The following is a 25,762-nucleotide window of genomic DNA, read 5'->3' as shown; positions in this document are numbered from 1 at the left end:
CCTTCCCCTCTGACGTGGTTAAGGGTTGGGCTCAGTGTTCCAAGGTGGCCCTCCAGTCTCTAGATGGGCGGCTAGATCCGTAGTAGCAGTGGCTGACGGTTCAACGCTCAAGAATGCCACGGACAGGCAGATAGAGCTCCTAATGAAATCCATCTATGAAGCCATAGGCGCGTCCGTTGCCCCAGCCTTTGCAGCAGTGTGGGCACTCCAGGCTATCTCAGCTGCTCTGTCTGAGATTAATGCGGTCATACTCTTCTCCGCAATTAGCGTCTTCGACGTCCCAGGCGTCGGTATTTTCATCCTACGCCATGAATGCTGTCCTGGACTTGGCTTGCCGTACAGCGGTAGCATCCGCCAATTCGGTGGCAGTCCGCAGGGCCATGTGGCTACGAGAATGGAAGGCAGTCTCTGCTTCCAAGAAGCTCTTGTCCGGTTTGCCATTTTCTGGCGACCGATTGTTTGGCGCACAATTGGATGAATCGATTGAGCATTCCAAAGGAATGGACTCATGCTTACCCAGCCCATACCAAAGAGACCTTAGCACCCTCAGCTAGGTCCCCATCTCATCGTCCAACAGGCCACAGAAGAGCCAGAGAAACTCTTCTGCATGGCGGTCCAGGTCAGGGGAGCGGTCTCCACATGTCAAAGACCGTTGGATGAGAGACATTCTGTCTCGCGGTTACAGGATAGAGCTCAGTTCTCGTCCTCCGACTCGTTTCTTCACAACATCTCCGAGCGAGCTGATGCACGTTTTCAGGCGGTGAACACTCTGAAGGCAGGAGGAGTTGCGTTACCCGTTCCCCTTCAAGAACGTAGTCGCGGTTTTTACTCCAACTTGTTCGTGGTACCAAGAAAGGACGGATCATTCCGCCCCGTTCTGGACTTCACACTGCTCAACAGACATGTGAGAACCTGACGGTTCCGGATGGAATCTCTCCGCTTTGTCATCGCCTCGATGGCACAAGGAGACTTCCTAGCATCAATCGACATCAGGGATGCTTATCTCCATGTGCCGATTGCACCAGAGCATCAACGTTTCCTGCGTTTCGCCATCGGGGACGAACAGGCATGGAAACAGCCCCACAGGTCTTCATCAAGGTCATGGCAGCAGATGTGGCGGTCCTACACTCTCAGGGCCACTCGGTGATCACTTACCTAGACGATCTTCTAGTCAAGACACCCTCCTGGGTGGCATGTCAACACAACCTGACCATTGCTCTGGAGACTCTCCAGAGGTTCGGGTGGATCATCAAATTTCTAAGGTCAAAACTGACACCGACCCAATCACTGACTTACCTCGGGATGGAGTTTCATACTCTCTCAGCGATAGTGAAGCTTCCGCTGCATAATCAGCGTGCACTACAGACAGGGGTGCACTCTCTCCTTCGGGCCCAGTCACACCCCTTGAGGCGCCGCATGCACTTCTAAGGAAGATGGTGGCAGCAAGGGAGGCAGTTCCCTTGCGCAGTTTCGTCTGCGTCCGCTTCTATCGGACACCACAAATGGGACAGGAGGTCGACGTCCCTAGACAAGAACGTCTCTCTTTCTTTCCACTTCCTGGGCGAAGGGAAAATCCTTCCGGCCCCCAGCCGGGGCTGTGGTCACGACGGACGCGAGTCGGTCAGGGTGGGGAGCGGTCTTCCTCCACCACTCGACTCAGAGAACCTGGACTCCGACAGAGTCCTCCCTTCAGATCAATGTTCTGGAGATAAGGGCAGTGTATCTAGCCCTAAAGGCGTTCCAGCGGTGGCTGGAGGGCAGGCAGATCCGAATTCAGTCGGACAATGCCACGGCGGTTGCGTACATCAACCACCAGGGCGGCACACGCAGTCGTCAAGCCTTCCGAGAAGTTCGGCGGATTCTGCTGTGGGCGGAAGCCACAGCCTACACCATCTCCGCAGTTCACATCCCGGGCGTAGAAAACTGGGAAGCAGATTTTCTCAGTCGCCAGGGCATGGACGCAGGGGAATGGTCTCTTCACCTGGACGTGTTTCTAGAGATCTGTTGCCGCTGGGGAACGCCGGACGTCGATCTAATGGCGTCCCGGCACAACAACAAAGTCCCGGCATACATGGCTCGGTCCAAGGATCACAGAGCTCTAGCGGCAGACGCGCTACTTCAGGACTGGTCGCAGTTTCGACTGCCTTATGTATTTCCTCCTCTGGAACTACTCCCCAGAGTGTTACGCAAGATCAGGTCAGACTGTCGCCGCGCCATCCTCGTCGCCCGGACTGGCCGAGGTGATCGTGGTACCCGGATCTGTGGCACCTCACGGTGGGTCAACCGTGGGCACTCCCAGACCGACCAGACTTGCTGTCTCAAGGGCCATTTTCTTTGTCGCTCTATTGGGAGACCCAGACAATTGGGTGTATAGCTACTGCCTCCGGAGGCCACACAAAGTATTACACTTAAGTGTAAGGCCCCTCCCCTACTGCCTATACACCCCCCGTGGGATCACGGGCTCCTCAGTTTTCATGCTTTGTGCGAAGGAGGCTAACATCCACGCATAGCTCCACTGTTTAGTCAGCAGCAGCTGCTGACTTTGTCGGATGGAAGAAAAGAGGGCCCATACTAGGGCCCCCAGCATGCTCCCTTCTCACCCCACGTTTGTTGGCGGTGTTTGTTAAGGTTGAGGTACCCATTGCGGGTACGGAGGCTGGAGCCCACATGCTGTTTTCCTTCCCCATCCCCTTAGGGCTCTGGGTGAAGTGGGATCCCATCGGTCTCCAGGCACAGGAGTCCGTGCTCCGTCCACAGCCCCTGGGAATCTGCTGGACATGGAGCTGAGTATCGTCAGGGACAGGACCCTGCTACATTAAGGTACTCTGTGTCCCCGTACAAATCGCGCACACACACTGCAGCATTGCTGGGTGTGTTAGTGCGCCGGGGACAGCAGCGCGACACGCTTGTGCTTTACTCACTGCAGCTTTGCTGAGTGAGTTTATGTATTAGGGACTGCCGCGCCAGCCGCTGCTGGCGGGTTTTTTACACTGCGGCGCGGCTGGGACTTGTGGTGCGCCGGGGACTTCCGCGCTGGCCGTGCATATATGACGGCCGCGCTTATAAATCGAGTCCCCGGCTTTTGCGGCCTAGTTCCGTTTCGTTCCCGCCCCCAGGCCTGCCAGTCAGGGGAAGGGCGGGACGCTGGTCAGAACATCAGCGCCGAGGGCTGGAGTCTGCTTAGCATACTCCAACCCCCCTCACTGGGCACAGTGGGACGCCAGTTTCCCGCACTTTGTCTGGGGCACGCCCACGGCCCGCCCCTCTTCACAGGACGCCGGCAGCCATTCCTGTTTGCAGTCTGACTGGAGAGGGGAGACAAGCTCTGGGAGACCCAGACACGGGATTCTGGCGACCACACACCCGCTGGCAGCGGGCGGTAAGCGGCACCTCGGGTGCTGACCCCACTAGTGCCGAAGTGTTCATTTGTACTTTATGCTTGTATGCTATACAGTGCACTGTACGGTCGCTATTCTTGGCTATATACCCTCCTAGATTGCTAGACAACAGCATGTCGTCCGCAAAAAGCAAGGGGGCCAAGACACAGGCTTTCTATGCTACCTGTACCGCATGTGGGGCTGTTCTACCGGCAGGTGCCACTGACCCCCATTGTGTGCAATGTTCGGCCCCTGTAGCACTTGCTCAGCCGGGGTCTCTGCTAGAAGGGGCCCAAGGAGAACCGCCTGTGAACACTGTCCAGGTGACAGGGACGGAGTTTGCAGTTTTTGCTGATAAACTGTCGGTGACTATGTCTAAAATCCTTGAGACTTTGCAGTCCAGACCGGTAACTCAGACCATGGGCACTGTTGATTCAATGCTCCCTGGCCCCCCCCCATTTGGAACAAATCCGTGCTCCGGGGGGGTCCCATACATCCCGGTGTGATGGCTCTGACACGGACGACAGTCCCAGACAGCCTAAGCGAGCTCGCTATGAGCGACCCTCGACTTCATCACACTGGTCAGGGTCCCAGCAGGAGGACTCTCTGTATGATGAGGCAGAGGTAGCTGATCAGGATTCTGATCCTGAGACCGCTCTCAATCTGGATACACCTGATGGGGACGCAATAGTGAATGATCTCATAGCGTCCATTAATAAAATGTTGGATATTTCTTCCCCAGCTCCTCCAGTGGAGGAGTCAGCTTCACAGCAGGAGAAATTCCATTTCAGGTATCCCAAGCGTAAATTGAGTACTTTTCTGGACCACTCTGACTTTAGAGAGTCAGTCCAGAAACACCACGCTTATCCAGATAAGCGTTTCTCCAAACGTCTTAAGGATACACGTTATCCCTTTCCCCCGGACGTGGTCAAGAGCTGGACCCAGTGTCCAAAGGTGGATCCCCCAATCTCCAGGCTTGCGGCTAGATCCATAGTTGCAGTGGAAGATGGGGCTTCACTTAAAGATGCCACTGACAGACAGATGGAACTCTGGTTGAAATCCATCTATGAAGCTATCGGCGCGTCGTTTGCTCCAGCATTCGCAGCTGTATGGGCACTCCAAGCTATTTCAGCTGGTCTGGCACAGATTGACACTGTCACACGTACATCTGTTCCGCAAGTAGCGTCCTTAACTTCTCAAATGTCTGCATTTGCGTCTTACGCTATTAATGCTGTTCTGGACTCTACGAGCCGTACGGCAGTGGCGTCCGCCAACTCCGTAGTTTTACGCAGGGCCTTGTGGTTAAGGGAATGGAAGGCAGATTCTGCTTCCAAGAAGTGCTTAACCAGTTTACCATTTTCTGGTGACAGACTGTTTGGTGAGAGATTGGATGAAATCATTAAACAGTCCAAGGGTAAGGATTCTTCCTTACCTCAGCCCAGACCAAATAAACCCCAACAGAGGAGGGGACAGTCCAGGTTTCGGTCCTTTCGAGGCTCGAGCAGGTCCCAATTCTCCTCGTCCAAAAGGACTCAAAAGGATCAGAGGAGCTCAGATTCTTGGCGGGCTCAGTCACGCCCAAAGAAAGCAGCCGGAGGAACCGCTACCAAGGCGGCTTCCTCATGACTCTCGGCCTCCTCTCTCCGCATCCTCGATCGGTGGCAGGCTCTCCCGCTTTGGCGACATTTGGCTGCCACATGTCAAAGACCGTTGGGTGAGAGACATTCTGTCTCACGGGTACAGGATAGAGTTCAGTTCTCGTCCTCCAACCCGATTCTTCAGAACTTCTCCGCCTCCCGGCCGAGCCGAGGCTCTTCTGCAGGCGGTGTGCTCTTTAAAGGCAGAAGGAGTGGTGATCCCTGTTCCTCTTCAGGAGCAAGGTCACGGTTTTTACTCCAATTTGTTTGTGGTGCCAAAAAAGGACGGGTCTTTCCGTCCTGTTCTGGACCTAAAACTGCTCAACAAGCACGTGAAAACCAGGCGGTTCCGGATGGAATCCCTCCGCTCCGTCATCGCCTCAATGTCTCAAGGAGATTTCCTAGCATCAATAGACATCAAGGATGCTTATCTCCACGTGCCGATTGCTCCAGAGCACCAGCGTTTTCTACGCTTCGTTATAGGAGACGAACACCTTCAGTTCGTAGCCCTGCCTTTCGGTCTGGCGACAGCCCCAAGGGTCTTCACCAAGGTCATGGCAGCAGTAGTAGCAGTCCTGCACTCTCAGGGTCACTCTGTGATCCCTTACTTGGACGATCTACTTGTCAAGGCACCCTCTCAAGAGGCATGCCAACACAGTCTGAACGTTGCGCTGGAGACTCTCCAGAGTTTCGGGTGGATCATCAACTTTTCAAAGTCAAATCTGACCCCAACCCAATCGATAACATACCTTGGCATGGAGTTTCATACTCTATCAGCGATAGTGATGCTTCCGCTGGACAAACAGCGTTCACTACAGACAGGGGTGCAATCTCTCCTTCAGGGCCAGTCGCACCCCTTGAGACGCCTCATGCACTTCTTAGGGAAGATGGTAGCAGCAATGGAGGCAGTCCCTTTTGCGCAGTTTCATCTGCGTCCACTACAATGGGACATTCTCCGCCAATGGGACGGGAAGTCGACGTCCCTAGACAGGAACGTCTCCCTTTCTCAGGCGGCCAAGGATTCTCTTCAGTGGTGGCTTCTTCCCTCCTCACTGTCCATAGGAAAGTCCTTCCTACCCCCATCCTGGGCGGTGGTCACAACGGACGCGAGTCTATCAGGGTGGGGAGCAGTTTTTCTCCACCACCGGGCTCAAGGTACGTGGACTCAGCAAGAGTCCACCCTTCAGATCAATGTTCTGGAAATCAGAGCAGTGTATCTTGCCCTACGAGCCTTCCAGCAGTGGCTAGAAGGCAAGCAGATCCGAATTCAGTCGGACAACTCCACAGCGGTAGCATACATCAACCACCAAGGAGGGACACGCAGTCGGCAAGCCTTCCAGGAAGTCCGGCGGATTCTGACGTGGGTGGAAGACACGGCATCCACCATATCCGCAGTTCACATCCCGGGCGTAGAAAACTGGGAAGCAGACTTCCTCAGTCGCCAGGGGATGGACGCAGGAGAATGGTCTCTTCACCCGGACGTGTTTCTGGAAATCTGTCGCCGCTGGGGGAGGCCGGACGTCGACCTAATGGCGTCCCGGCACAACAACAAGGTCCCGGCCTTCATGGCACGGTCTCACGATCTCAGAGCTCTAGCGGCGGACGCCTTAGTCCAAGATTGGTCGCAGTTCCGGCTGCCTTATGTGTTCCCACCTCTGGCGCTGTTGCCCAGAGTGCTACGCAAGATCACGTCCGATTGCCGCCGCGCCATCCTCGTCGCTCCAGACTGGCCAAGGAGGTCGTGGTACCCGTATCTGTGGCATCTCACGGTAGGACAACCGTGGGCAATACCAGACCGACCAGACTTGCTGTCTCAAGGGCCGTTTTTCCATCAGAATTCTGCGGCCCTGAGCCTGACTGTGTGGCCATTGAGTCCTGGATCCTAGCGTCTACAGGATTATCTCAAGAGGTCATTGCCACCATGAGACAGGCTAGGAAACTAACCTCTGCTAAGATCTACCACAGGACGTGGAAGATATTCTTAGCTTGGTGCTCTGCTCACGAAGTTTCTCCCTGGCCATTTGCTTTGCCTACTTTTCTTTCCTTCCTGCAATCCGGGTTGGAAAAAAGGTCTGTCGCTCGGCTCCCTTAAGGGACAAGTCTCTGCGCTATCTGTATTTTTCAGAAGCGCCTAGCACGACTCCCTCAGGTACGCACGTTCCTGCAAGGGGTTTGTCATATCGTCCCTCCTTACAAGCGGCCGTTAGAGCCCTGGGATCTGAACAGGGTTCTAATTGCTCTCCAGAAGCCGCCTTTCGAGCCTTTGAGGGATGTTTCCCTGTCTCGCCTTTCACAGAAAGTGGCCTTTCTAGTAGCGGTCACATCTCTTCGGAGAGTGTCCAAGCTAGCGGCACTGTCATGCAAATCCCCCTTCCTGGTGTTTCACCAGGACAAGGTGGTTCTGCGCCCGATTCCGGAGTTTCTTCCTAAGATGGTATCCCCCTTTCATCTCAATCAGGATATCTCCTTACCTTCTTTGTGTCCTCGTCCAGTTCATCAATGTGAAAGGGATTTGCATTTGTTGGATCTGGTGAGAGCACTCAGAATCTACATTTCCCGCACGGCTCCTCTGCGCCGTTCGGATGCACTCTTTGTCCTTGTCGCCGGCCAGCGTAAAGGATCGCAAGCTTCCAAATCCACCCTGGCTCGGTGGATCAAGGAACCAATTCTTGAAGCCTACCGTTCTGCGGGGCTTCCGGTTCCCTCAGGGCTGAAGGCCCATTCTACCAGAGCTGTGGGTGCGTCCTGGGCATTACGGCACCAGGCTACGGCTCAGCAAGTGTGCCAGGCGGCTACTTGGTCGAGTCTGCACACTTTTTCCAAGCATTATCAGGTGCATACCTATGCTTCGGCGGACGCCAGCCTAGGTAGACAAGTCCTTCAGGCGGCAATTGCCCACCTGTAAAAAAGGGCCGTTTTTATGGCCCTATCACGAGGTATTATTTTACCCACCCAGGGATTGCTTTTGGACATCCCAATTGTCTGGGTCTCCCAATAGAGCGACAAAGAAGAAGGGAATTTTGTTTACTTACCGTAAATTCCTTTTCTTCTAGCTCTAATTGGGAGACCCAGCACCCGCCCCTGTTTTTTTGTATACACATGTTGTTCATGTTGAATGGTTTCAGTTCTCCGATATTCCTTCGGATTGAATTTGCTTAAACCAGTTTATTGGCTTTCCTCCTTCTTGCTTTTGCACTAAAACTGAGGAGCCCGTGATCCCACGGGGGGTGTATAGGCAGTAGGGGAGGGGCCTTACACTTTTAAGTGTAATACTTTGTGTGGCCTCCGGAGGCAGTAGCTATACACCCAATTGTCTGGGTCTCCCAATTAGAGCTAGAAGAAAAGGAATTTACGGTAAGTAAACAAAATTCCCTTCTTTCCTTCTGAATTCTGCGGCCCTAAACCTGACTGTGTGGCCATTGAGTCCTGGCTCCTAGCGTCATCAGGGATATCTCCAGACGTCATTGCCATCATGAGACAGGCCAGGAAACCAACGTCCGCCAAGATCTATCACAGGACTTGGAGGATCTTCTTATCCTGGTGCTCTGACTCAGGGTTTACTCCCTGGCCGTTTGCCTTGCCCACTTTTCTTCTTTCCTTCAATCTGGAATGGACAAGGGCTTGTCTCTCGGCTCTCTCAAGGGACAAGTATCGGCGCTTTCCGTGTTTTTTCAAGAGCGTCTAGCCAGGCTTCCGCAGGTCCGCACGTTCCTGCAGGGGGTTGGCCACATAGTCCCACCTACAAGCGTCCGTTAGCACCCTCGGATCTTATCAGGGTGCTGACAACTCTTCAGAAGTCCCTTTTCGAGCCGATGCGGGATCTCTCTATCTCGCCTTTCGCAAAAGGTAGCCTTCCTAGTGGCAGTCACATCACTCAAGAGTGTCTGAGCTAGCAGCGCTGTCAGGCAAAGCCCCCTTCCTGGTGTCTCACCAGGATAAGGTGGTTCTACGTCCGATCCTGGACTTTCTCCCTAAGGTATCCCCGTTTCATCTCAATCAGGATATCTTCTTACTCTCTTTGGGTCCGCATCCAGTTCACCAATGTGAAAAGGATTTGCATTTATTCGATCTGGTGAGAGCACTCCGGCTCTACATTTCTCGCACGGCGCCCCTGCGCCGGCCCGATTGGCTCTTGTCTTTATCGCGGGCCAGAGTAAGGGATTTCAGGTTTTCAAGTCAACCTTGGCTCGGTGGATCAAGGAACCGATTCTTGAAGCCTACCGTTCTTTTGGGCTTCCGATTCCTGCAGGGCTGAAAGCCCATTCTACCAGAGCCGTGGGTGCGTCCTGGGCATTGCGACACCAGGCTACGGCTCAGCAGGTGTGTCAGGCGGCTACCTGGTCGAGTCTGCACACTTTCACGAAACACTATCAGGTGCATGCCGATGATTCGGCAGATGCCAGCCTAGGTAGGCGACTCCTTCAGGCGGCAGTTGCCCACCTGTAAGAGGGGGCCGTTTTTCGGCTCTTTTTATCGAGGTATTCTTTTACCCACCCAGGGACTGCTTTTGGACATCCCAATTGTCTGGGTCTCCCAATGGAGCGACAAAGAAGAAGGGAATTTTGTTTACTTACCGTAAATTCCTTTTCTTCTAGCTCCTATTGGGAGACCCAGCACCCGCCCCTGTTCCCTTCGGGCTGTTGTTCTTTTGTGTACACATGTTGTTCATGTTGAATTGTTCTTTTGGGTCATGGTTTCAGTTCTCCGAACATCCTTCGGATTGAATATACCTTAGACCAATTTATAAGTTTCCTCCTTCCTGCTTTGGCACCAAAACTGATGGGCCCGTGATGCACGGGAGGGTGTATAGGCAGAGGGGAGGGGTTACACTTTTTAAAGTGTAATACTTTGTGTGGCCTCCGGAGGCAGAAGCTATACACCCAATTGTCTGGGTCTCCCAATAGGAGCTAGAAGAAAAGGAATTTACGGTAAGTAAACAAAATTCCCCTCTTCCCCCAACGATGTGTCAGGCGGCCGGTTCCCCCTGAATTTGCTTATGGGGACGTGTTAGTCTGTGCATAGTATAGGGACCTTTTAGTCTCCTGAGCCGGCTGCATATAAGCAATGCATTTGTGGTTGTGGTTCGTGGCCATGGAAGTGACTTGTTTGTACTTATCGGCGTTTCCTTGTTCTCTCCTCTGCAGCTGGGTCTGTCCGGGAAGCTTTGCAGACGACAAGGCAGACGGAGGAACCCACAACTCCCAACAGTGCCCTCCCTAACCAATTTAAGCAGCGGACGCCCATGTATCACAGCAATCCTAACGCTCCCCCTACCACTCCTACCTCTCCACTGACGCCGACCGCTCCTCAGCCGGCCGCTCCTGCTGCTCAGGTGCCACAGATTACCACGCAGGCACAACCTCAGCCCAAGAAGAACCTGCTGCTTACAGTAAGTATTACAGAGGCGGGATATGCTCACGCGCCCGCACACACTGGGATATTGCCCACACCACAGGACTCCTTTGATATCTATACCTGCACGGTGGCTGCAACAGCCCTGTATCATGGTGGTTTGTTTTATGGGCACATATATATATTATTTCTTTACAGAGGGAACAAATGTTTGCTGCCCAGGAAATGTTCAAGACTGCAAACAAGGTTACCAGACCCGAGAAGGCGCTGATCCTAGGTTTTATGGCCGGTTCAAGAGGTAAGCCTCATCCTAAGGTGCTGCAGTCACTGATCTACTGGCCCGCTGCTGGCTCACTACTAATGGCTCCTTTGTTTTGTTTCTTTTTTGTATTTATTTTTGCTGCCGTTAGTAAAGTTACAGCAATATCTTGACTCTAACAGTAGCTGTTGGAGCCAGCTTTAATCACTATTTACCCAAGTAAACGGCGCTGACGGCGGCATTTCACTGCTGCATTTACTCCTGCATTCATCAATCGCAACGCGATAACGGTATGATGGTTTTCCATGGCAGACAAGACCAGCTAAAGCCCCCCCCCCCCTATCTTGTTAGTCATTTTTCTACGTTCACGGAGCCCAGTGTAAAAAAGATTCAGTTGCTTTTATTGATTTTGCAAGTTAAAATCGGGAGGGCTGAGTTGAGATAGCATGGGGTAACAGCAGGGAAAAGGGGTCATGGTTATAGAAGATTAACCGGGGAGTAACAAATCAGTTTACATACAGAGATCGGGGTTCAGAGTTTTTTACACTTTGATAATAGTTCTGTCAATCTGGTGAGTTTTTTGCAGTTACAGTGAGTTTGGATATATACCGGCGTACGGTAAAGTAAGTAAAAAAAAAAAAAATGAAAATTGCTGCCACAATGTCCTTAAAGGGAACCTGTCAGCAGAAATTTAGCTTTAAACCTAAAAGATTCCCCCTCTGCAGCTCCTGGGCTGCATTCTAGCAAGGTTCCTATAGTTTTTGTGCCCCCTTTTAAACCAAATTAAATGCTTTAAAAAGTTGTACCTTTTTGGTCTGCAATTCTTGTAAATTGTCCATGGGGGGCGGGCCGTCTGGTGTCCGTTACTGTCCTTCCTGGCGATTTTACGCTGTCCCCCAACGCTCCATTTCATACATCAGGACACCGCCCACTGCGCCCGAGGTGCCGCGCACGCGAGGACCACTGGTGACGTGTGACGCAGGCACGAGATTATGGGCGGCGCTGTGATTGCATCACAAGTGCCCGGCCATCTTCTCGTGGCCGCGCTTTCCCCTCTGCCTCCAGCGTTCTGCGCAAGCGCTGGCCAGATGACCCGACGTCACCTCTTTCCCATCTTGCCCTGCAGCAGGAAATAGATGGGAGGAGCGGAGCAGGCCACCACAGGTTACGAGAGGGGACGTCGGGTCATCTGGGCAGCGCTTGCACAGAACGCTGGAGGCAGAGGGGAAAGCGCGGCCACGAGAAGATGGGCGGGCACTTGTGATGCAATCACAGCGCCGCCCATAATCTCGTGCCTGCAACACACGTCACTGTGAACACAGTGCACAGTCGCACGGCGCATGCGCGGGACCACACAGGGCAGCGTCCTGAGATATGAAATGGAGCGTTGGGGGACGGCGTAAATCGGCAGGAGGGACAGCACCGGACGCAAGAGAGCCCGCCCCCATGGATAATTTATAAAGTTGTACCTTTTGGTATGCAATTCTTCTAAAGTATTTAATTTTGGTTTAAAAGGGGGCACAAAAACTATAGGACCCTTCCTAGAATGCAGCCCAGGAGCTGCAGAGGGGGAAACTTTTAGGTTTAGAGCAAAATTTCTGCTGACAGGTTCACTTTGTCAGATCTGTGAAATTCTAAAATAAAACAGACTACCATAAAAAAGTAAATTGTTTTTCAGTTGGGCTATGTTCACATAACAAAAAAGGCTTAAGTTTGTTTTTTTTTTCCTTACCAAAACCTGAGCCACAGGTGCGCACACAGCCGAAAGCCTGCTGAGACATTGTGTGGGGGGGCTTCTCATCTATTGAGGGGTCTCTCACAATTTTGCTTAAAGGGAATCTGTCACCAGTTTTTCGGCCTATAAATTGCAACCACCACCAGTGGGCTCTTTTATACAGCCCAGGCCGCTGTGTAGAACATAAAAATTACTTTATAACACTTACCTAACGGACGTGCTGTGATGGAGTTGGGACTGATGGGCGTCTCCGTTGTCCTGTGCCGGTGCCGCTTTTTTCGGCCATCTTGGTCTTCCTTCTGAAGTTGGCCTGCATGACGCATCCTACGTCCACACTCGCCAAAATTGAGGTCCTGAGCAGGGCAGATCAAAGTATTGTAGTGCGCCTGCGCAGGACCGGCGAGTGTGTGTAGGACGTAGACGCGTCATGCACCCAGGCTTCAGAAAGAAGACGAAGATGGCCAAAAGAGAAGGCCCCGGCACCAGAGAACGGAGACTCCCATCTGACTAAAATTCATCGCGGTGCGACCGTCTGGTGAGTATTATAAAATGCTTTTCTTTGTCGCTCCATTGGGAGACCCAGACAATTGGGTGTATAGCTTCTGCCTCTGGAGGCCACACAAAGTATTACACTTTAAAAAGTGTAACCCCTCCCCTCTGCCTATACACCCTCCCGTGGACCACGGGCTCCTCAGTTTTATGCTTTGTGTGGAAGGAGGCACACATCCACTCATGCATTCTCATACTTAGTTATGTCGGTTGGAAGAAAAGAGGACCCCCACGGGGCCCCTGGCATGTTCCCTTCTCACCCCACTATGTCGGCGGTGTTGTTAAGGTTGAGGTACCCATTGCGGGTACGGAGGCTGGAGCCACATGTCGTCTCCTTCACCATTCCTTATGCGGCTCTGGGAGAAGTGGGATCCTTAGCGGTCATCCATTTGCTGGGACCGTGCTCCATCCGCAGCCCCTGGTGGAACCTGCCGGACCGGAGCCTCTTCAACCTCAGGGACCGGGCCCTGCAACTTAAAGGTACTCTGTGTCCCCATAGGGGACTGTGCAGAGAGCGCACCTTCTTCCCGGAAGCCGCGGTAGTTATGAAATTGAGGAGGCCGGTGGACTTCCGCGCCGACCGTGCCTGCTTGTCGGGCGCGGCCTCAAATTTAGTCCCCGGCTTCACCGCGGCCTAGTCGCGAAAATCCCGCCCCCGGGCCTGCCTGTCAGGGGTAAGGGCGGGATTACCGACATGACGTCGGATGTGAGGGCTGGAGCATCCTGCATGTCTTCCTCCCCCCTCACTGACCACTGTGGGGACCCCAGATTCCAGCTCTTTGCTGGCGCCGCCCTCGGCCCCACTCCTCCCCTGAGAGCTCCGGCGGCCATTTTCTGGCATTCTGCCGGTGCATGCTTCTCAGTGAACAGCTCTGCAGCTCCGGGGGATCCACGGCAGGGAATCTGGAGGACACACTCCGCTCGTTAGCGGTCGGTAAGCCACACCGGTCACCCGGTGCTGGTCCCCCTAGGGTGCCGGAATATATATATGCATGTATGTGTGTATGTATGTATGTGTGTATGTGTATCTGTTCGGTCAGGCTGTATACCCTTTTCCCATATACCCTCAGTGGTCACTCTCCTAAGAGACAACAGCATGTCGTCCACAAGGAGCAAAGCCCCTAAGGCACAGGTTTTTTTCGCGGCCTGTACCTCTTGTGGGGCTATGTTACCTGCGGGTTCCACCTACCCTCACTGTGAGCAATGCTCGACTCCTGCCTCCCTTGCTCAGCCGGAGCCTCGGGCACTGGTGGGCCCCTCGGCTCATGTAGACCCCCCTGCTCCCCCTGAGCAGGCTGCAGGGACAGAGTCACCGGTGTTGGCCTCTTTTGCTGAGAAACTCTGTCACTTTCTCAATCCATTGCACAGTCTATGGACAAATGGTCTTCTAAACTCCTTGAGGCATTGCAGTCCAGACCAGACCTTCCACAGGCCCCGGCCCCTGTTAGTTTGTCTCCTCCAGGCACCTCTCGGTCCGCGCCGCAGCGCGCTCCCAGGATAGCCCCTAGGTCCCAGGCGGAGGACTCCTGCCCGGATCGCAGTCCCAGACCGGCTAAGCGGCCTTGCTGGGACTCTTCCCCGGCCTCCTCACGCTGCTCTGGATCCCAGCTTGAGGACTCTCTGGAAGACTAGGCGGAAGTGGGAGCTCAGGGCTCTGATCCTGACTTCGCCCTTAACCTTGATACACCTGAGGGGGACGCCTTAGTAAATGATCTAATCTCGTCCATCAACCAGGTGTTGGATCTCTCACCCCCGCCTCCTCCTGTAGAGGAGTCGGCGTCTCAGCAGGAGAAACACCAGTTTCGGTTCCCCAAACGTACGCGCAATACATTTTTTGATCACTCTAACTTCAGGGATGCTGTCCAGAAGCCCAGAGCGGTCCCGGACAAGCGCTTTGCTAAACGTCACACTGACACGCGTTACCCCTTTCCATCTGAAGTCGTTAAGGGTTGGGCTCACTGTCCCAAGGTGGATCCTCCAGTCTCCAGATTGGCTGCTAGGTTCGTTGTCTGTTGCCGATGGCTCATTCCTGAAGGATGCCACTGACAGGCAGATAGAGCTCTTGGTGAAGTCCATCTATGAGGCCACGGGCGCGTCTTTCGCCCCGGCCTTTGCAGCCGTGTGGGCTCTCAAAGCAATCTCGGCTTGTCTGACTGAGATTAATGCTGTCACACGGAATTCTGCTCCGCATGTTTCGTCTTTGACCTCTCAGGCGTCAGCCTTTTCGTCCTACGCCATGAACGCCGTCCTGGACTCCACTAGCCGTACGGCGGTAGCCTCTGCTAACTCCGTGGCAGTCCGCAGGGCCATGTGGCTGCGCGAATGGAAAGCAGACTCGGCTTCCAAGAGGTTCTTAACCGGTTTGCCCTTTTCTGGCGACCGTTTGTTTGGCGAACGATTGGATGAGATTATTAAGGAATCCAAGGGAAAGGACTCCTCCTTACCCCAGTCCAAACCTAAGAGGCCTCAGCAGAAAAAAATCCAATCGAGGTTTCGGTCCTTTCGTCCCTCTGCCAAGCCCCAATCCTTTTCGTCCAACAGGCCGGAGAAAGGCCAGAGGAACTCCTATGCGTGGCGGTCCAAGTCACGCCCCCAAAAGGCCGCAGGAGGCACTGCCTCCAAGACGGCCTCCTCATGACTCTCGGCCTCCCCTAGCCGCATCCTCGGTCGGTGGCAGGCTCTCCTGCTTTGGCGACGCCTGGTGGCCACATGTTCAAGACCGATGGGTGAGAGACATTCTGTCTCAGGGTTACAGGATAGAGTTCAGCTCTCGTCCTGCGGTTCGTTTCTTCAGAACCTCTCCCGCTCAGGCCGACGCACTTTTTCAGGCAGTGGACGCTCTGAAGACAGAAGGAGTTGTGATCCCCGTTCCCCTTCAGGAACGTGGTCGCGGATTTTACTCCAACTTGTTCGTGGTGCCAAAAAAGGACAGGTCATTCCGTCCCGTTCTGGACCTCAAGCTACTCAACAGACATGTGAGAACCAGACGGTTTCGGATGGAAACTCTCCGCTCGGTCATCGCCTCGATGTCACAAGGAGACTTCCTAGCATCGATCGACATCAAGGATGCGTATCTCCATGTACCGATCGCACCCGAACATCGTTTCCTGCGTTTCGCCATCGGGGACGAACACCTTCAGTTCGTGGCATTGCCTTTCAGCCTGGCGACAGCCCCACGGGTTTTCACCAAAGTCATGGCATCCGTCGTGGCGGTCCTGCACTCTCAAGGCCACTCGGTGATCCCCTACTTGGACGATCTCCTAGTCAGGGCCCCTTCTCGGGTGGCGTGTCAACAAAGCCTAACCGTCGCTCTGGCGACTCTCCAGCAGTTCGGGTGGATCATCAACTTCCCGAAATCCAAGTTGACACCGACCCAATCACTGACTTACCTCGGGATGGAGTTTCATACCCAGCAAGCGTTAGTCAAGCTACCGAGCGACAAACAGCTTTCTCTGCAGGCAGGGGTGCAATCACTTCTTCGGAGTCAGTCACACCCCTTGAGGCGCCTCATGCACTTCCTGGGGAAGATGGTGGCAGCTATAGAGGCAGTCCCGTTCGCGCAATTCCAACCATCTCCGCAGTTCACATCCCGGGCGTAGAAAACTGGGAAGCAGATTTTCTCAGTCGTCAGGGCATGGACGCGGGGGAATGGTCTCTGCACCCAGACGTGTTTCGAGAGCTCTGTCGCCGCTGGGGAACGCCGGACGTCGATCTCATGGCGTCACGGCACAACAACAAGGTCCCGGCCTTCATGGCACGGTCTCAGGATCACAGAGCTCTGGCGGCGGACGCGTTAGTTCAGGATTGGTCGCAGTTTCGACTGCCTTATGTGTTTTCCCCCTCTGGCGATGCTGCCCAGAGTACTACGCAAGATCAGGTCCGACTGCCGTCGTGCCATTCTCGTCGCTCCAGACTGGCCGAGGCGGTCGTGGTATCCGGATCTGTGGCATCTCACGGTGGGTCAACCGTGGGCGCTTCCAGATCGCCCAGACTTGCTGTCACAAGGCCCGTTTTTCCATCTGAATTCTGTGGCCCTCAACCTGACTGTGTGGCCATTGAGTCCTGGCTCCTAGCGTCTTCAGGGTTATCTCAGGATGTCATTGCCACCATGAGACAAGCCAGGAAGCCAACGTCCGCCAAGATCTATTACAGGTCTTGGCAAATCTTCCTATCCTGGTGCACTAATAACGGTTTTCCTCCATGGCCGTTTGCCTTACCCACTTTTCTTTCATTCCTTCAATCTGGAATGGACAAGGGTTTGTCCCTCGGCTCTCTCAAGGGCCAAGTATCGGCGCTCTCCGTGTTTTTTCAAAAGCGTCTAGCCAGGCTTCCGCAGGTCCGCATGTTCCTGCAGGGGGTTTGCCACATGGTCCCACCTTACAAACGTCCGCTGGAACCCTGGGATCTTAACAGGGTTCTGATGGCTCTTCAAAAACCACCTTTCGAGCCGCTGCGGGATGTCTCTCTCTCACGTCTTTCGCAGAAGGTGGCCTTCCTTGTGGCAGTCACATCACTTCGGAGAGTGTCTGAGCTCGCAGCGCTGTCATGCAAAGCACCCTTCCTGGTTTTTCACCAGGATAAGGTGGTTCTGCGTCCTGTCCCGGAATTTCTCCCTAAGGTGGTATCCCCTTTTCATCTCAATCAGGATATCTCCTTGCCTTCCTTTTTCCCTAATCCAATTCACCAGTGTGAAAAGGATTTGCACTCTTTGGATCTAGTGAGAGCACTCCGGTTCTACGTGTCTCGCACGGCGCCCCTGCGCCGTTCAGATGCGCTCTTTGTCCTTGTCGCTGGCCAGCGTAAGGGCTCTCAGGCCTCCAAGTCAACCTTGGCTCGGTGGATCAAGGAACCGATTCTCGAGGCCTACCGTTCTTCCGGGCTTCCGCTCCCTTCAGGGCTGAAAGCCCATTCTACCAGAGCCGTGGGTGCGTCCTGGGCATTGCGGCACCGGGCTACGGCTCAGCAGGTGTCAGGCAGCTACGTGGTCTAGTCTGCACACTTTCACGAAACACTATCAAGTGCATACCTATGCTTCGGCAGACGCCAGTCTAGGTAGGCGAGTCCTTCAGGCGGCGGTTGCCCACCTGTGAGAGGGGGCCGTTTTCGGCTCTTTTTATCGAGGTATTCTTTTACCCACCCAGGGACTGCTCTTGGACGTCCCAATTGTCTGGGTCTCCCAATGGAGCGACAAAGAAGAAGGGAATTTTGTTTACTTACCGTAAATTCCTTTTCTTCTAGCTCCTATTGGGAGACCCAGCACCCGCCCCTGTGCCCTTCGGGCTGGTTGTTCTTTTGTGTACACATGTTGTTCATGTTGAATTGTTCTTTTGGTTCATGGTTTTCAGTTCTCCGAACATCCTTCGGATTGAATTTACCCTAGACCAATTTATAAGTTTTCTCCTTCCTGCTTTTGCACCAAAACTGAGGAGCCCGTGATGCACGGGAGGGTGTATAGGCAGAGGGGAGGGGTTACACTTTTTAAAGTGTAATACTTTGTGTGGCCTCCGGAGGCAGAAGCTATACACCCAATTGTCTGGGTCTCCCAATAGGAGCTAGAAGAAAAGGAATTTACGGTAAGTAAACAAAATTCCCTTTTCTTCAGCGCTCTATTGGGAGACCCAGACAATTGGGTGTATAGCTACTGCCTCCGGAGGTCACACAAAGTATTACACTAAAAAGTGTAAGGCCCCTCCCCTTCTGGCTATACACCCCCCGTGGGATCACGGGCTTACTCAGTTTTAGCTTTGTGTGCGAAGGAGGTCATACATCCACGCATAGCTCCACATTGTATAGTCAGCAGCAGCTGCTGACTATCTCGGATGGAAGAAAAGAGGACACATATAGTGTCCCCAGCATGCTCCCTTCTCACCAGATGGTGTTGCAAGGTTGAGGTACCTATTGCTGGTACAGAGGCCGGAGCCCCACATGCTGTTTTCCTTCCACATCCCCTTGGAGGGCCCTGTGGAAGTGGGATCTGTCGGCCTCCAAGCCCTGAGGCCGGGCTCCATCCACAGACCCAGAAGAACCTGATGGATGTGGAGCACGAGTACTATCAGGGACAAGGCCCTGCATCGGTCAGGTACTCGGTGTCTCCGGCAAGCACAGCACGCTCCGGGCTTGCTGGGCGTTATAGTGCGCCGGGGACATTAGTGATGGGCTTATGTTGCTGCAGCCATGGCTGAGCGACGGGTCATGTTTAGGAACTTGCGCCGACCGCTCATACGGCGGCGGCGCTGATGTGACTTGTAGTGCGCAGGGGACTTGGCGCCGACCGCGCTTTTACGGCGGGGGCGCCTGTAACTTTAGTCCCCGGCTTCTGAGGCCTGGCACCGCTTCGTTCCCGCCCCCAGCCCTGCCAGTCAGAGGAGGGGCGGGACGCTGTACAGATCTCAGCGCAGGGAGCTGGAGTCTGCTTTGCATTCTCCAGCCCCCTCTCACTGAACACAGTGAGATGCCGGGTTCCCGCTCTTGGCTGGGGCTCGCCCACGGCCCGCCCCTCTGCACAGGACGTGGAAGAGAAGCCGGCAGCCATTATGGTTTCCACTCTGGGAGAACGGAACCAGGCACAGGTTTTTGAGCGACCTCATACTCGCGCTGGGCGGGCGATAGGCAGTACTGGTCCCACTAATACTGAAGTGGGCTTTTGAACTGTGTGCGGATATGCGATGCAGCACTGTACTGTCGCTATTCTGGGCATACTCTCCTAGATGGCTAGACAAGTGTTCAATGATTAGTCTGCAGTGTTTGTTGGCAGATTTGGCAACAGCAAAGTGCCAAGGCACAAGCTTTCATTGCCACTTCGTTTGCAGGTGCTGCAATTGGGTTTATTGTCATGCTATACATGCACTATATGTCGTTTTTCTTGGCTAATGCACCTAGTTAAACAGACAATAGCAGCAGTAAGGCAAGGCTGCCAAGGCACAGGCTCTCAATGCTGCTTGATTTGCTTGTACTGCAGTGTTTTTCTGTCATGCTTGTCTGCTATACATTTCCTGTATGTCGCTATCCTTGCCTCATGCTCCTAGTTAACTAGACAACAGCAGCAGTAGAGCAGTGGTGCCAAGGCACCAGCTTGCAAGGCTGCTGCATTTGCATGTGCTGGCAGTGTTTACTGTCATGTTTGTATGCGATACATTCACTGTATGTCGCTATCCTTGTCTCATACTCCTAGATATATAGACAATAGCAGCAGAAGGCCTAATGTGCTAAGCCACAAGTTTCAATGCTGCGTGTACTACATGTGCTGAAGTGTTTACTTGTACTTCAGGCTTGTATGCTATACATTCACTGTATGTCGCTATCCTTGTCTCATACTCCTAGATATATAGACAATAGCAGCAGAAGAGCTAATGTGCCAAGCCACAAGTTTTCAATGCTGCGTGTACTACATGAGCTGAAGTGTTTATTTGTACTTCATGCTTGTATGATTATTTACTGTACGGTCGCTATCCTAGGCTATGCACTTAGATAGCTAGACAACAACAGCAGAAAAAGAAAAGGCCAATGAGGACTTTATATGTTGCTTGTACTGCATGTAATACGAGTCTAGGACCCCAGTGCGGGCAATTGCTTGACCGGGGTTTTCGGCTATATGTGGTTAAAAGAACCACCTGTGCTTCCTGTCCAGAGACAGGGACGAAATTGCAGTTTCTTTCCGCTGTTATATTGGCTGTGACTATGGCTGACATCTTACAGTCTGGCAGCCCACGCAGACCTTGGGCAATATAGTTGCAATGCCCCTGGCCACCATGATTTGGGGAATAGCCCTCGACTCCATCAGTGAAAGAGTCAGCTTCACAGCAGGGGAGATCTCTTTTCTAATATCGCAAGCAATTGCGTACTCGTCTGGCCCTCTGATCCTAGAGATGCAGTCCAGAAACGCAACGCTTTTCACGATAAGCGTTCTCCGACCGTATTAATGAGACACTCTCCTCCCTGATTGGACAAGCGCTAGCCCAGGTCCAAATGTGGATCTCCCGATCTCCAGGCTTGCAGCTGGATCTATAGTTGTAGTGGTGGATGGGGCTTCACGTCAAAATGCCATTGACAGATAGATAGGTTCTGGCCGCAATCTGTCTATGAAGCTATCGGCAGGTCGGTTGCTCCGGCAGTCGCAGCCGTGAAGGCACTCCAAGCTATTTCAGATAGTGTTGCGCAGAGGGACGCTGTCACCGGTACATCTCGGTCTCAGCAGCGTCTGTAATCTCGCAATCGCCGCATGGCGAACCATGCTGTTAAGGCTGTCCGAGACTCTACGAGCCGGACGGCGGTGGCATCGGCCATCTCCGTATTTTTTACGCAGAGCCTAGTGGTTAACAGATTGGATCAGATGCTTCTTCCAACAAAGTGCTTAACCAGGTTGCCTTTATCTAGTGATAGTCTGTTGGTAAGGGTTGAATGAATTCATTCAACTGTCCAAAACGACTCAAAAGGCCCAGAAGGGCATAGATTCCTAGCAGGCTCAAGTACGCCCGGGGAAGGCAGCCGGAGGAATCGCTACCAAAGCGTTTTTTTCTCATAATTTTCAGCCTTCTCACTCCGCAACCGCGGGGAGCAGACTCCCCCGCTTTAGCGACATTTACCTACCACAGGTCAAAGGCCGGTGAGAGAGAGTCAGTTTGTCTCAAACTACCTCTCCGACCGAGCCGAGGCTCTTCTGCAGGCAGGACGAGTGGTAATCCCTGTTCCTCTTCAGGAACCAGTTACGCCTTTTGCTTCGACCTGGTCGTGGTGCCAAGATAGGACGGCTCCTTCCGTCCCGTTCTGGAATTTAAACTGCTTAACAAGCACGTGACAACCAGGCGGTTCCGGAGGGAATCACTCCGCTCCGTCATTGCCTCACTGTCTCAAAGAGTTTTTCCTAACATCCATAGACATTAGGATGCTTATCTCCACGTGCCGATTGCTCCAAGGCACCGGCGTTGGCTACGGGCATAGTTCGTTTTGTAGCCCTACCCTTCGGCTGGCGACAGCCCCACGGGTTTTTCACCAAGTTCATGGCAGCAGTGGGAGCAGTCCCGCGCTCTTACGGTCACTCTGTGATCCCTTTCTTGGACAATCTACTTGTCAAGGCACTCTCTTTTAGAAGCATGCCAACACAACCTGAACATGGCGCTGGACCCTTCCCAGAGTTTCGGGGAGGTCTTTGACTTCTTCTAAGTTGAACCCAATCGCTGGCATATCTTGGCATAGAGTTTTCACACTCTCTCAGTGATAGTGAATTCCGCTGGACAAACAGCGTTCACTACAGACGAGGGTGCAGTCTCTCCTTCAAGGAGGCGCCTCATCCAGAGGCGAGCCTTTTCACGCAGTTTCATCTGCGTCCGCATCATTAGAAGATTCTTCGCTAAGGGGAAGGAAGTCGATGTTCCTACACAGTAACGTCCCCCTTTCACAGACGGTCAAAGACCGTCTTCAGAGGAGTCCACTCTTCAACTCAGTGGTCTAGAGCTCTGGGCAGTGTATCTTGCACTGCAAGCTTTCCTGCAGTGGCTGGAATGCAATCAGAACCGAATTCAGTCGGACTATCCACAGCGGTGGCGTACACATTCCGGACGTACAACACTAGGAAGCAAGTCTTCCTCAGTCGCGAGGACGTGGACGCAGGGGAATGGGACCTGCTCCCGTTTGGCTTCAAGAAATCGGTAGCCGCGGGATGAGGACGGACGTCGACATCATGGCGTCTCGGCAACTACAAGGTCTCGATTTTCATGGCGGGAGCTCTGGCGACAGGCGCCTTGGCTCAAGATTGGTCGCAGTTCCAGCTTCCGATTGCTGCCGCACTATTCTCGTCGCCCCAGACTGGCCGAGGAGGTTGTGGTACCGAGATCTGTGGCATCTCACCGTCAGTCGACTGTGAGCATTACGTCAGGGTCACAATGAGACGGGCTCGCCAGCCGCGGTTTGCCAAGATATTCCACAACTCGTGGAAGATATTCTTATCTTGGTGTTTTGCTCAGGGAGTGTATCCCTGGCCATCGGCTTTGCCTACTTTGCCTGCCCTCCTGCACTCTGGTCGGGAAAACGGTTGGTCGCTCGGCTCCCTTTAAGGGCAAGTCTCGGCACTATCCGTGTTGTTTCAGAAGCGTCTAGCACGTCTTCCTAAGGTGCGCACGTTGCTACAGGGAGTGTCATATTGTGCCCCCGTACGAGCGGCCGTTAGATCCATGGGATCTGAACGAGGTACTCGTTGCTCTCCAGAAGCCGCCTTTCGAGCCTCTGATGGGAGTTTCCCCTTTCTCGCCTGTCACAGAAAGTGGCTTTTCTAGGGCGATCACGTTTCTTCGGCGAGTGTATGAGCTGGCAGCTCTGTCATATCAGGCTCCCTTCCTGGTGTTTCACCAGGACTAGGTAGTGTTGCGCTCCATTCAGGAGTTTCTCCCTAAGGTAGTATCCGCGTTTCAGCTTAATCAGGATATATCATTACCTTCATTTTGTCCTCATCCGACTCACCGGTTTGAAACGGGTTTACATTTGTTAGATCTGGTCAGAGGACTCAGGATCTACTTTTCCCGCACGGCGCCTATGCGCCGATCTGATGCACTGTTTGTCCTTGTCGCTGGTACGCGCAAGGGATTGCAGGCTTCTAAAGCCAACATGGCTCGATGGCTCAAAGAACCAATTCTTGAAGCCTACCGTTCTGCTGAGCTTCCGGTTCCATCAGGGCTGAAGGCCCATTCAACCAGAGCCGTGGGTGTGTCCTGGGCATTACGCCACCAGGCTACGGCTCAACAGGTGTGCCAGGCAGCTACCTGGTCGAGTCTGCACATTTTCACCAAACATTATCAGGTGCATACCTATGCTTCGGCGGATGCCGGCCTAGGTAGAAGAGTACTGCAGGCGGCAGGGGCCTCCCCGTAGGGGAGCGCTGTCTTGCAGCCCTATCAAGAGGTATTTATTTACCCACCCAGGGACAGCTTTTGAACGTCCCAATTGTCTGGGTCTCCCAATAGAGCGCTGAAGAAGAAGGGAATTTTGTACTTACCGTAAATTCCTTTTCTTCTAGCTCTTATTGGGAGACCCAGCACCCGCCCTGTTGTCCTTCGGGATTCTTGGTTTGTTGCGGGTACACATGTTATTCATGTTGAACGGTTTGCAGTTCTCCGATGTTATTCGGAGTGAATTTGTTTAAACCAGTTATTGGCTTTCCTCCTTCTTGCTTTGGCACTAAAACTGAGTAAGCCCGTGATCCCACGGGGGGTGTATAGCCAGAAGGGGAGGGGCCTTACACTTTTTAGTGTAATACTTTGTGTGACCTCCGGAGGCAGTAGCTATACACCCAATTGTCTGGGTCTCCCAATAAGAGCTAGAAGAAAAGGAATTTACGGTAAGTACAAAATTCCCTTCTTTTACATTCTACACAGCGGCCTGGGCTCTTATATACAGCATGTTAGAATTCTGTATATAAGCGCTCGGTGGTGGCGGCGGTGGCAGCTTATAGGCCGAAATACTGGTGACAGGTTCCCTTTTAAGAACGCTGCCATGAACATTGGAGGATATTTAGATCCCATTCTAACGATCCAAGATCAATGGACAATGTTTTTTTTTTTTTCTAGTAATTGAGACCATGTCACAAGGCAAACCTCTTCGATGAGGTGTAGGACAGTAGACCATGATATGGCGGTGTGCAGGAGACCGGCTGCTGTGGGCATATATTCACGCTTGGGTTTGCTCCTGTTTCCTTTCTCCTGACCTCACCACCTTCTTCCGTATACTTTTTTCTCTATTTGCCTTGTAATGTAAATGTTTGCTTCTCGCGCAGAGAACCCTTGCCCAGAACAGGGCGACGTCATCGAGATCAAGCTCAGCGAGTACAACGAGGTGATACCAAAAGGAGACGGTACGGGCAGCACCACCATGATCGTCGACACGGTTTTTGAAATGAACTATTCCACCGGCAAGTGGACCAAGCTAAAAAAATACAAACCCCTGAGCAACGTCTCGTAGGGGTGGATTCCAAGCAAGACACTATGGACCAAAAAAAAAAAAAATTAAGACTTTGTAAATGGGGTCCTTGGTATAACAATCACCATCCTGAGGCGAATGTTCTCCCTGGATGATCATTCACGGCAGAGGGGGTCAATGGTTACCACCTCAACGAAAGACCTAGGAACGAGAGAAGCGACGGCCAGTTTTGTATAATTAAAACCTATTTTTAAAATGATTTCTACAATCACAATGCAGATCCTTCTGCTAGGAACAGATTTTTTTTTTTTTCTATATAGTATTCTACAGTAACCCTGTGGATCACCAGGATTTTGTAGGCACCATACAGCATTCGGGGAGGGTTGCCTTTCTCCATTTATTGTTTTTCATCTGCAGTATTTCAAAATGCAAGTATTCGGACGTGACAAGGTCTTGGGTATCAATCTTACTGTAATTTTTCCTGGCTCTTCAGATTTTATTTTTTATCTAGTGTGTGGGCATAGCAGTGCTGGCCATTGGGTGCCGACACTACTGCTGTTTTTGCTTCTTTATGCTTGGCGAGTTTTTGGTTTCCCTAGTTTAGTACAATCACTGGGACACTGGAGAGGAGGAGAGGATCGGGTCTGGTTCTGTTGGGAAGATAGATGTGGAGTCCAAGATGCATAAAAAAATTAAAATTGAGGCGCTATTGTCTGTTTTGTGAGAAAACGAATGTGGTGTCTTTTTTTGTTTTTCTTTTTCCTCTTACAAGTTGTTTGCAAACCAATGACTCGTTACTATATTTTCTTGCAACCATTATGTATCTGCTTTGATCAGTCGCATGTCTGGCATTCATATTAAAGGTAAGGTTGCTTTACACGCTGCAACATCTAAAGCGATCTTGTTAGCGATGTGACACGCCAGATCACAGCAGATGCGATCTGCAGAG

General features: G+C 52.7%; 1 protein-coding gene across 1 annotated transcript in view; it reads left to right on the top strand.

Annotated features, from left to right (window-relative positions):
- The window catches only part of NELFA (negative elongation factor complex member A), a 114,444-nt gene extending 88,902 nt beyond the window's left edge, over window positions 1-25,542 (top strand). The window contains exons 9-11 of the mRNA XM_075332886.1: window positions 10,159-10,403; window positions 10,565-10,664; window positions 24,671-25,542. Of these exons, the coding sequence (XP_075189001.1) occupies window positions 10,159-10,403; window positions 10,565-10,664; window positions 24,671-24,855 (530 nt within the window). The 3' untranslated portion in view covers window positions 24,856-25,542. The remainder of the gene's footprint in view (window positions 1-10,158; window positions 10,404-10,564; window positions 10,665-24,670) is intronic.
- The last annotated feature ends 220 nt before the right edge of the window (window positions 25,543-25,762 follow it).

The sequence above is a fragment of the Anomaloglossus baeobatrachus genome, chromosome 1 (genome assembly GCF_048569485.1).
Source record: "Anomaloglossus baeobatrachus isolate aAnoBae1 chromosome 1, aAnoBae1.hap1, whole genome shotgun sequence".
Lineage (NCBI taxonomy): Eukaryota > Metazoa > Chordata > Amphibia > Anura > Aromobatidae > Anomaloglossus > Anomaloglossus baeobatrachus.
Note: the sequence above shows the minus strand (reverse complement) of the source record. Positions and strands in the feature narration are given on the sequence as shown.